Source organism: Osmerus mordax, chromosome 22, assembly GCF_038355195.1.
Source record: "Osmerus mordax isolate fOsmMor3 chromosome 22, fOsmMor3.pri, whole genome shotgun sequence".
NCBI classification, from domain to species: Eukaryota; Metazoa; Chordata; class Actinopteri; order Osmeriformes; family Osmeridae; genus Osmerus; species Osmerus mordax.
In genome coordinates, this window is record NC_090071.1 from 5553260 (window position 1) to 5565355 (window position 12096).

At 43.4% G+C, this 12096-nt stretch overlaps 2 protein-coding genes across 3 annotated transcripts; both read left to right on the forward strand.

Annotated features, from left to right (window-relative positions):
- The first annotated feature begins 101 nt into the window (after positions 1 to 101).
- arl11 (ADP-ribosylation factor-like 11) lies at positions 102 to 1739 on the forward strand. Its single transcript, XM_067260208.1, has 2 exons — positions 102 to 570; positions 982 to 1739. Exons 1-2 carry the CDS (start codon positions 347 to 349, stop codon positions 1286 to 1288), a joined length of 531 nt encoding a protein of 176 aa, XP_067116309.1. The 5' UTR covers positions 102 to 346; the 3' UTR covers positions 1289 to 1739.
- Positions 1740 to 1756: 17 nt separating this feature from the next.
- Positions 1757 to 7641, forward strand: LOC136965906 (cyclin-T2-like). 2 transcript variants are annotated; one of them, XM_067260207.1, is made up of 9 exons: positions 1757 to 2080; positions 3078 to 3159; positions 3261 to 3389; positions 3748 to 3808; positions 4002 to 4064; positions 4209 to 4254; positions 5727 to 5890; positions 6208 to 6278; positions 6400 to 7641. In XM_067260207.1, exons 1-9 carry the CDS (start codon positions 1923 to 1925, stop codon positions 7477 to 7479), a joined length of 1854 nt encoding a protein of 617 aa, XP_067116308.1. In that variant the 5' UTR covers positions 1757 to 1922; the 3' UTR covers positions 7480 to 7641. The 2 variants fall into 2 exon arrangements, 1 of the variants encoding a protein (XP_067116308.1); XR_010879350.1 differs by lacking the exons at positions 6208 to 6278; positions 6400 to 7641 and having other exon boundaries at positions 4209 to 4582; positions 5727 to 5867.
- Positions 7642 to 12096: the final 4455 nt, after the last annotated feature.

A 12096-nucleotide genomic window follows, 5' to 3' on the forward strand; every position in this document is an offset into this window, starting at 1 on the left:
AACCCGTCCACGTTAAAATGTGGAAAAACTGGTTTTGTCATGTGATCTAACACTGGGGACACACTCCTTCCTGAGCAGTTCATGTTTAAACAGGGAAGTGAGAGTGAGAGAGTGGACACATGTCCGTGTTCACACGCCTGCAATTATTTCTGATACTGTTTGGCTCAATTATTTTTTAATACTGACAGGTGATTGTATCGTAGAGGAGTCTGTCTTAACTGATGGTTTCTCCTGATACCTACGTTGAGGACCCCAATTTTTTTTTTGAATCAGAAAGACTGCTGACAGAGAAAGTACCTTGTTTTATTTGACCATCAACAGCTGGATTAGCTAGTCAGGTGTCATTATGGGTCAACTTTTGTCCAGAAATATCAAGAAACCTCCTCAGGTGGTTCTACTGGGTCTGGATTCTTCTGGAAAGTCCACCCTCCTCTCCAGGCTCCAAACAGGGCTGGTCATGGACACTTCTCCCACTGTGGGCTTCAATGTGGGGACTCTGGAGCTGAACAAGAACACATCTCTCATTGTGTGGGACGTGGGAGGCCAAAGGAAGATGAGATCCAACTGGAGGTATGGCTCTAGTTTCTCTGTGTTGGGGACATGACAGTGATGGAATGAAAGAGGTTGGTTACTACATGTGTATAAAATATGTCAGTTGTTTATCAGTGTTAGGCTCTACAGTAGTGTCTTTTAAAATTGAGTTACACCTACTGACACTTCTTTCAAGAAATGTAAGTATAATCAGTTTAATTACTCTTTCAGATGCACAATGTGCCAATACATCACAACCTTAAGAATGTAGATGTAAAACATCATACTAGCATACAAACATGATTCTAACATTGTACCATTAAACATATCTTCTCCAATTAACTGCACAGCTTGCTAACCATATAACCAACTCCACTAGTTATTACATATGAACTATATTATCATTCCTACTGCTATCACCTTTTAACTATGACATTATCTTAACCTAAGGTACTACTTGGACGACTGTAAGGCCCTGGTTTTTGTGGTGGATAGTAGTGACCGGGCACGTATGGGGGAGGCCCAGAATGCCCTGAAGAAAGTCCTGGCACACGAGAACCTGAAGGATGTTCCTCTGATGGTGCTGGCTAACAAGAAGGACCTTCCCAATTCTATGACCATCCGGGAAGTGTCCAACCTGCTGGAGCTTCCCAGCTACAAGGACCGAATGTGGGAAATCCAGGCATGCAGCGCTTTGAAGGGCCTAGGGCTAATGCAAGCCTTCCTCTCTGTGGCCAAACTCATCCGTGAGAGCTGAGGGAGGTGGGGTGACAGGCACTAGTGGGTTGCGGGACTGGGTTCAATACATCAATTATGGAAAATGTGGTATAGCAGAAATGGCCCAAGAGGGTAGCTGGTGGTGAAAAGCCTGCTGGTGTAGCCTTGGGAACTTCACCAACTGGATATACTACAGAGACTTGAGCAACTAACCTCATGGCTGTGGTACAACCTCCAAGTTGGGACTTGTCAAGAATTTTAACTTTTTGTTAGGTATAAGGAGACATTCATATACATGTATAAAAATAAATGTGCATTCCACTAACAAATGTATAAAGTTTCCCTACAGTTCATCATAGCCTACAGGCTACTGTACAATGTGATTGACGAGGATGCTGTTATAAAATTAAATTAGGTGCTTTGTCCATTTTAAGAATTTCCAGATTAATTTTGTTTTTAATTTTACATTTGAAAATTTAAATTTTTTACAGAGAATAAGTCAAATAAAAACTTGAACAGCACTTGGAGGAGACCAGCCTGTTACATTTTTAGATATCCTGAAGCGATACGGAAGAAGAAAATAATGTGCTTCAGTGTGAGCTGGAGCTGCGCATGCGCGAGTGAAGTTTCCGCTCCTTGTCCGCCAACGTCGCCGGGGCTGATGTTGGAGCGTAATGGCGGCGCACCGGGGACCTTCTTCGAAATGGCTCTTTTCCCGGGAGCAGCTCGAAGATACACCATCTCGTCGTACCGGGGTGGAATCCGATAGAGAACTTTCCTATCGGCAGCAGGCCGCCAACCTAATTCAAGATATGGGCCAGAGACTTAATGTGTATCCTTTCTGATTCGAAGGAAAGCGTTTCATCAAGGAAATGAGCTCAGTTTCCTGGAGAACCACTAGAATCAATATATATTCTACTTAAGAAAACCATTATAAATTGTTAAGAGGGCGGATTTATGTGTTTATTTGACGTTTAGTCACATTGAAAAGTGTAAACACATCAGCAGTTAAATGCAATTGTGGTCCTAGTCCACTATGATGAAGCTTTTGAAATCATCATTGTACCTTAGCTAGCACGCTGTGTGTTTTCAGCAAATAGACAGAGCCTAATGTGTGTGTTGCTTGGGATGTGGCCTTGTCTTTGTGAGGCTAAGGCTAGCTAGCTAGCTTTTTAACCGACGTGATAATGATGACTGCACGTTCATTGTTGGGTGTTCTGTACAGTATCTTGCATGACAAACTGGCGATTCCCACATCACGTCTAATTATTGTTTTAATACTATAGTTACATTTATATCTGCACAATATCAATGTGATGGTTGTAGCTAATATTGACTAGGCTAGCACTAGCTTATACAATGTTACCAGTCACGCTACCGTTGATTTTTGATCTTCAAGGTAAAGCTAGCTAGCTACGTTAGCTGGTTGTTGGGTACATCGGCAGCTAGGCTAGCTAGTTTCTTGGGCGTTTCACATGCACACGTTTAGTAAGATGTTGCGCCAATAAATAGATAATAAGTCAGCCATCTTTTGCTGAACAACTGCATAATTTAACTAGAAATATAAAGAATCTAGTGCTATCGTTGTTGTTTCAGTGTTAGTGGGAGGTATTCGACGTCAAATTATTGAAGCGTTCTAAAATATGTAGTCTACGCAATCTGGCTAGCTACTAGCTATCATATCAATTTTAACCGTGCGTATCAAGCAAGGTTTACTGCAGTAGATACTTTGACTAGTATGTTGCTAGCTAGCTAGCTCTGACTAGCTACCTGGAGCACAAGTCATTTGTGCAGTTGTAGTTGATGCGTTCCTTAACTTATGTTTACAGGTCTCAACTAATTATCAATACAGCAATTGTTTACATGCACAGATTTTATATGATTCACTCATTCGCCAAATTTCCCAGAAATGTAAGTGATTGCTCATTTGACCTCATTATGACCCTCTAATTGTGCACGCCAAACTGTTGTTAAATAAAGTCTGTCTAATCTTCAATTTGATGTCTCTACAGATAATATCTCAAACAACTTTATTCTTGGCTGCCAAGGTCGAGGAACAACCTAGGAAGCTTGAACATGTGATTAAAGTTGCACACGCCTGTGTCAACCCTCAAGACCCCCCTCTAGATACAAAGAGTAATGTAAGTGATCTTTATGGGTGGGATATGTGCTTCATTATCAGTAAAGTTAAAAGTATGGTTACCCTAACCACAAACCACAGAGACTGTAAACAAAATTAATGGTTAATGTAAAGGGCAAATCTAGGTTTAACCATCTATTCCTTATAGATTATTCCTGATAGAGACTGAGGGGGACATTCACTGTGAATTTTGCTCAGTGACCACTGTAGTTCCATTCCTTCTAGCGGCACCGTTTTGTGGAAATTGTGCCATTTTGGCATCCACAATCTGTTCCCGATTCACACAAAATGTTCCCAAGTCAACCTTGGTCATGGAAATGTTGAAACTGTTTATAAATATATAATCTATTGAACTTCAGGCATACCATCAGCAAGCTCAAGAGCTGGTCTTACTAGAAACGATAGTACTGCAAACGCTGGGTAAGTTCTATGGAACTGTCAGTTTTGGAATCATGATGTTTGGGGGCACAAATCTTGTTTATGTAGTTTTAACATCTTACTTTTACACGACCAATGATTCGGTGGTAACAGAGTGATATGAATACATTGTTTATTGTATTCAACGTGAAATTTGCTGGATACTTGTTTTTTCATATGGAATCAATCTTTACAGGTTTTGAAATAACAATTGAACATCCTCACACTGATGTTGTGAGATGTTCCCAGCTAGTGCGAGGTAGAGGCTTCTTTCTTCACTTCTCATGATCTGTCTTGTAAAAAACAACTACATTTCATAGCCATGTTGTATTGCTGTTCCATGACATCACTCTTTCACAGCAAGATGCTGACCCTAAACTTTCTTTTGCCTCCTTTCTTGCAGCAAGCAAGGATTTGGCACAGACTTCCTATTTCATGGCTACCAACAGGTTGTTATCCTGTTCCCACTTGTTGCACTTGTGATGGCACACTATAGCTTCCTGTACTGCAGGGTCCCCCTTCCTGTGTCCAACGCCCTGTTTGCGCCAGGTTTCTGGGAAACCCTCACAGGGTTGTACCGGCCAGGTTGCAGTGCGGTGTATTGTACAAGGGCTCAATGTTGGCACATAGGGGTTGAATGCACAATGTGAAGTGTAGTGGTGCTGTTTACCTCACGTTTGCTTGGTACAGAGTGCATATGTCAAAAAAACACAATTGGTAGCCTGAATATAGATTGCCACTAAAGATTGCAAAGATGTAAACTTAGAAGTTGTCCTGGTAAGTATGAAGGATATTCATTTAATTTTTGTTTATATATTTATGTTTGATTAAGTTATAGGCTGAAATTAGTCCCCCTTCAAGAACTACACTGTAAAAGTTAAATGCCATCTAGTGACAGTTGACTACTGACAATTGGAATAAGACACAGACCATGACCTGGTTTCTCAACAATGTCAAAAACCTGTCAAATGGGAAGAAACCCTAAACTTAAAAAAAAAAAAACCATCTAGTTTTGTATGTACATAAAATGGCTACACAACCTTTGCAGTCCAGTTTGGGGGCTGGAGCATTTCTTCACCTGAGTCTCAAAAACTGTGGTGTTTCTCAATCTTATGTGGTGTAAAGGCTTGTCTGTTATGGTTTATTCTTTAGCATCCAAAATATAAAGTTGCAACTGATTAGATTTGTTTTATCCTGTAACTGATGCATCATTACACACAGGGTTGAGAAACACTTTTATATTTGAGTTAACATGTGAATTCTATTAATTGTCAGTTTGTTATATTATTTAGCTTTGGAGTTTTGATTATTTTCCACTTTGTTTTAGAAACAGCAGTTACACTGCCAAGGATGACTATTTCGTAGCAATTGATCTCCAGCTGCAATATACAATGTCTGGACAGTGTAAATGACTTTTCAATGAGTTGAATACAATTGTGATCTTTTATAATGTGAATGGAGTCATGTTACTCTGCTAAATGGCTATATGAATGTATAACAAGTCAGACTTGGTCATCAAGACCAATAATTCAGGACCATTTAATTAATCATTTATCTGAAAATGGCTGAACTGAAATTGGTAAATAGACAACAAAGCAGGAACTATTATTTAACAGAATGGGACCATGTTCAGACATTGTACATTCAAAGAACAAGTGACCACCTAGAATTGTCATAAAGTAAAGTATCAAAGTTGATAAGGTAAGGGTGTGTATGTGTCAAGAACATAATTCATCTTTTCCGAGAAACAATTATGTGACAGTCGTCCCTCACTTAAAGTCTCTGGTTGAGAAAGACTTGCGTATGACTGCGGTACTATGTTCATGCATGATGTGTATAATAATCATGTCACCTGCCCTTCAGTCTCCAGCCTTTGGTTAATGACGGTGTGTCTCCTTTGTGTTCTTGTCTCCTCTCCCAGCCTGCACCTCACCACCTTCTGCCTGCAGCACAAGCCCACAGTCATCGCCTGCGTCTGCATCCACCTGGCCTGCAAGTGGTCCAACTGGGAGATCCCCGTCTCCACCGATGGCAAGCACTGGTGGGAGTACCTGGACCGCAGCGTCACGCTGCAGCTGCTGGATGGTATGTCCCGCCTCTATACAGGCTGTAGCTGCTGGATGGTGTGTCCCGCCGCTATACAGGCTGTCTCTCCCCAACGTTACTCTGGCTCCACTCATGGTCAGCACCGTGTCTTTAGGGTGTGTTGTGTAGACGTGAGTTTGGGCCAAATTCTCATCGACAAACCTGTAGAATTGGGTTCAGGTCTTCTGTAGAAAATCAGTCAAGATACCCAATCTTTATTCCACACCAGTAGTGATATTGTCTCAAATAGCGACACCCAAATCAGCAGTTTACATACCGGGCCAGTCCAGTGATGGAGTTGTGTTTTGTCTGTGTAGAGCTGACCCACGAGTTCCTGCAGATACTAGAAAAGACGCCCAGTAGGTTGAAAAGGATACGAAACTGGAGGGTAAGTGCTGTCGCGTTGATTGAAAATGACCGATTATCTTTTCCGAAAAGCAGTGATTTAAGCAGTTGTTTTGTGAGATGTCATTGAACTGATCTTGACCAACACTCACCCCTTCCCTCAGGCCACACAAGCTGCTAAGAAGCCAAAGACAGATTTCCAGTCGGGGGACAATGCCTTCCAGGGGACCTCCTCCATGGACAGCATTCCTGGTGTCACCAGCAATTCTTTTTTCCCCTCCACCTCCATGTTGGACTCTGGAGATATGCTCTCCCTGGACGGAGCAGGGGCGTCTTACGGCTCCTACCAAGCTCTCGGAGACCCCTCCGATACGTGCGGCTTCGACCAGGGTCCTCCTTTTCCTTCACTAGTCACCCATTCAAAGTACACCCCAAGTAAACACGAACACAAAGCGGGCAGCGGTGGGGAGAAGCACCCACAGCCCAGCAACCCCCCGCCTTTCCCCCGTCCTCAGAAAATGTCTCTAGACAGGTACAGAGAGAAGCACGCTGCTGACCTGGCCCTGCACAACGGGCGCGAGGAGCAGCCGGGGGAAGTGTACCTGTCCCCCACTCCCTCCGGTCACCACCACCATCACCACCACCACCACAAGAAACGCTCGCAGCCCCAGCAGGCCCCTCCGGCGGGCGAGCGGAGGGACAAGGCCAGTTCTAAAAAACCCCGTCCTCCTCCGTCCTTTGCCGAGAACGGAAGCGCCAGCAGCGAAGAGCTAAAGATGAGGATCAAGGTGTCGTCGGAGCGCTCCCACATCGCCTCGGAGCAGGGCGGGGCCACACACGGCAGAGACAAGCACAAAGACCACTCGGGCCACCGTCACCCCAAGCACGGCCACTCCCACCCCTACGCCACGAGCAGCAACGGGCGAGGGGTGGCTGACGGGGCCACACTGGCCTTCCGGGGCCCCACGGGCCACAGCAGCGACTCTGGTTCCAGCTCCTCCAGGAAAAGGGGCCACCCGGACAGCTCCCACAACCACCACCACCACTCTGCCAAGAGCAGCAGGAGCTCCAAGAGTGCTGGGGGCTCCGCCCACTACTCCTCAGAGGGCAGCCAGAGGACGGTGGAGAGGCACGGCCACGAGGGAACCAACGGAACGCTGGGCTCCAACGGCCAACACACTGACTACAAAGACACTTTCGACATGCTGGACTCTCTGCTAAGTGCCCAAGGGATGAACCTGTGAACCAGGGTCCATGGAGGGCGGTGTCGGATAGATTTGAGAATTAGGTTTTCATGATTTTAAGAAATGTGGAGTAAGGAACAAAAAAATGATTTTATGACTTAAGTTATGTCAATTCCGCATCATCCCCAGTCCTTTCCTGTGTTAATTATTGAGTATCCTCAATAGGGGGTGGGGGGGGGGGGGGGGGGTGGATGAAAAAGAGGATTTAAATTCCGTTTTAATGCAAGCCATCTTTTTATGTTGTTTTTAAGTGACGTGCATGTTTCAATCACAAAAGGGAAGAACTAGGCAGGTGATGGTTGACAGTTTAATGTTGTGTACATTTGTCTAGGTTACCGTTTTATTCCTTGAACGAAAAGAAAAAAAAACTCAGGTCTTGAAACTTTTTGATATGAGAAAGAATCTTCCTCTCCTTGGGTGTCCTGCCTTTTATCTGTGGAGATGTGTAACGTTTGTCCATTGTTGCTACGGACGAAGCCCAGCTTCTGTCTCCGGAGCTTGTGTCTTTGTCCACAAGAGGAGGGCACAAATTGTAGGTTTGTATGATGAGAATCGGACTGATCTCACACTGCTAGTCGAGGCCATGTACTGTCTGGTGGTGTCCTGAAACTGCTCGTTGAGACAGCCTCAAAGCTTAAACGCAGACCATTCTAGAGCTATAAATGAAGTTTACGTTAAAAAAAAACTATCTGCTGTGAAGTGCATTTGAGATCTCAGCAAAATTGCAAAAAGCCTTGTGATTGTAAGTTGTCAATTGCTATTCAAAATGGTAAATGTCTAACCATCTGAAAAGACCTCTGTATAAGATTGTATATAGGACTGTAGTTCAGAGTTATAAACAGTTGGCCCAGTCCAAACATTGTCATTCAGTGTATTATGAGGGCCTAAAGCAGACTTTCTGTATTGATGAAAATATTCTTGATTTGTGTGCCGGGAGCCCTAATAAAAGTGTAAAACCCAATTTTACACAACACAGGATTGTCTGATGTTGTCAATGTGAACCATGTACAACTTCCTGAACAACATATTTCCTTTATCTCCACTAGGTGGGGATATTCCATCACTGATTGGAGGACAGATGGTACAAAATGTTGGGTCTTTAAACCCTGTTGACTAGGCAGATCTGTCTATGAAAAAGGCTCTGATTAATTACTCATGTCTGTATGCTGTGCTCATGTATAACATTCAGAACTGGCCATGTCCAGCTTCTCCTGCACTAGCCAGGTGCTGTTTTCGAGGCCCAGTTCATTCAGCAGAAACTGCAGGTGAGTCAGCCAAGGGATAAGCTGGCACAAGTGTCTCCATGACAGTCACTAGTTGCTATCAAAGAAGAACTGGTCATTATTTTCTGGAGAGATAGCAATGGAGTCTTGTCAGTAAAATTGAGGACGTTAAATAGTTGAGTGCAGAACTGGGTACTCAAAGAGCAAAGTTATACTATGGTATACTTTAATATTGCATACTTAACAGAAATAATATACTGTTACTTAAAACACTGAATTTAATATTACTGTGTTTTGTCCAATTTGTTTAAATGTCATGCATTTAATTGATTACAATTTATTGCTATCAAATATAGACTACTATAGGCCAAATAAGTTATTCGCATGTAAAACGTGAGTGCCAAGTATCCAGAATGAGCGCAAATCATGTCTGGAAATGGAAGAGCACTTTCCACTTTGATCAAATTAAGCTTCAACCATTGTACATCTAAGAACCAAGGTCTCCATATCACATGTGCTCTGCAGTTCACTGAATATTTAAGGGATTGTTAATTAGGTGAGACTTTAACTGTACGTACATATAAAATGAAGCCAAGTCTGTGACCCACTATGAAGGAGCCAAACCCTGCTTAATAGCCTGCTCCCTTTCTGTTTGAACTTCCAGATCGCAGTTACCCCCTCCAAGTTTGACGACTCTTCTGGTGGCCATAACTCCAATTACGGTTATTGGGGTGTCCTGGATTCCTGCTGACACTAGCTCCCGGAAGGATGCAGGCGTTAACATGAGATAAATCCACAAGATCAGACGAGATCCAAGATGGATCTATCATGTCCTGAACCCTCCGGTATTCTGGTGTAGATTTTAAATTCCAAAATACTAATTCTTCAATTCCACCATAAACATTAGCCTAGCTACTTTATATTAAGAAAAAACACCAGCAATTGGACACAAACTTTATTTTTTATTTTTTTACAAAACTACATGCCCACATGGCACTAGCTGACATTCAAAAGGTGAGAGAAAAAACATGCAATTTTGAAATATCCTTCCTGACCATCAATTATTCACAACCCAAACTTTTGAACTAATTATGGCACATCAGTGACCTATTTGAGTTGAACAGGGTTCAGATAGACATGGAGACGGCTGCTTTTTATTTTGGTGTACCATGACGGAACGGATAGCCGAGGCTACCTACTGAATACTAGCGTTTATATCTTGTCAGGTGCAGGCCCATGGAATGCTGGAGGGCGTTTCGCCCACGCCTTCGAGTATTCGCCAGCGAAAACAAACATTGACTTATGTGCTCCGGTACCACCCAGACATTCTCAATCACACGCCTCTGTGGACACGCTTGGCTGGCCAGGGGTGTGCTTACTGCCTGGGTGGTTCGTTTGAAATTCAAGGCATCGCCTCCTCATTTATAACGAGGCGGAAGACCCTACAGTCTCACCCTTTCCTGGTTTAATTAGTCTGAGAGACGGTGGAGTGTTGTTCCCCAAGAACATCCTATTTATATTCTCTAAAGAGCACAGCCAATGGTTCCTCAAGCTAAGGAGAGGTTTTTTGTTTCATTACAGTCAGAATAATAACCCTTCCGTCAGGGTAAAAGGACACTTCAAAGACTGTAGATTTTGGTAAGATTCTCACTGTGGTTTCTATTTTCTCCGCATACAGCATGTCTACCCATAGGCTATGTAGAAGGCCGACACTGTTTCCCAGTCGTTTCCCATCAAAACAATTGACAATCAGAATAAGCTTCCAATTGAAAACCACTGGATATTTGATCAGCTTGAACAGAATATGTAGCCGAGAGAGGGGCACATCTGATTCATCAAGATGACTGTTTTCTGCCTGCACGAATTGCAGCATACAGGCTGTGTTGTTCGGACATGGGCCACATTAGATGCAAGTCATTGGCTGCATGTTCACTAGGGAAGTGACAGTCATGGTGCTAGGGTGTCTGCCTGTCGCACGGGGGTGATGGAAGGGACTGCCTACCCTGCTACAGCCCAGTAATGATGTTGTCGCTGTCCCTCACTTGTCCTCACCTGCCTGGACTTTTATATGGCACCAACAGACGGGGAACGTGCATCGTTTTATTTTTCATAATATGTAACTTTTAATTTTTGGTTCGAGCCTCGAGATAAAATATTCAAGAAAGGTGTTGAACGAAACAGATAAGACCACAAGCTCCTCTTTTCACCACTGGCTTCGCTGAGTGATACCACAACGCATTTGGCAGTAACACATTCTACGCTACATTCTGGCAGCCCCAATTGTGCCATTCATAACTCGTTAATGGTAAATCACTGTCACAGTGTCACACTGTCACACAACTGTAAACTCTTGGATGTAGTCCACCCCGAAACTATGCCTTAGCACTCTAACTCCGGGCACAAGTGGCCATTGTGCCCCGCGCACTGTAATGAACAGCAGGTGAGACAGAGCTGCTCCAGCAATATAGGGTCTACATTAATCCACACAGATTGCGAAATGTCTGAATTATGCTAAGAGCCTTATCTTCTTTTCCTTTGATACCCCACTGTGGGAATTGATTGCGTTTTCGGAAATAATCCCTTGCATGCAATGCATTTTTAGGGAACGATATAGCGCGCCTTCTGAATAGATTTAGGATGCAAGAGAAGCCACCTCTAGCTCGGTACAGCGTTTAAGTCCCGCTGTACATCCGATCATTCCTCCATATGACATTAATAAAAAAAGATGTAGCCTATATAATTGTGTAATTTGATACACACAATAAACGGTGTGTGGTTCAGTGACAAAGTATACAGTGAACAATAATTGATTTTTTGGTGGGTGAAAGTAATCCCATCAACAATTTTCTTTTAATAGATAAATTGGATCACTTTTGACTGATAGTCCTCGATATCATTCCACTAAACACTTGGGTGAAAATGTAATTATAATGTGTATCCTGCAGTCAACCACTTACTGTATGTGCCTCGCTGGGCCTGAGTGATTAAATCATGTCATCTGTCTCTCCAGACGATAAAAATGAGTCAAAATATTTTTTCTCCATTATACTCCCTCAAACAACAGCATCAATATCAACGTAATATGCCATTGCCACAAGCTGCGTGTTGACTAAAGGAGAATAAAGCCACTTCCCCTATGCATGTACCTTCCCAATGAAAGACACACACATATGATCCCATCTCTGATTACGGCCCTCTCAGTATGCTTCTGCACATTATCACCACTAACACTGTTGTTGTTGTTGTTTCCGCAGGCTAGGAGTTTGCCTAAAGCAAACAGGAGCGTCGTGACACGGCTCCAGGTTGCTCTTTACTCAACAGGGCCTCAGGGAGGGATTCAGGCGCATCTCTCTCCCTCCCCCCTCCCCCCCAGCCCCCACTTCGCTCGATACAG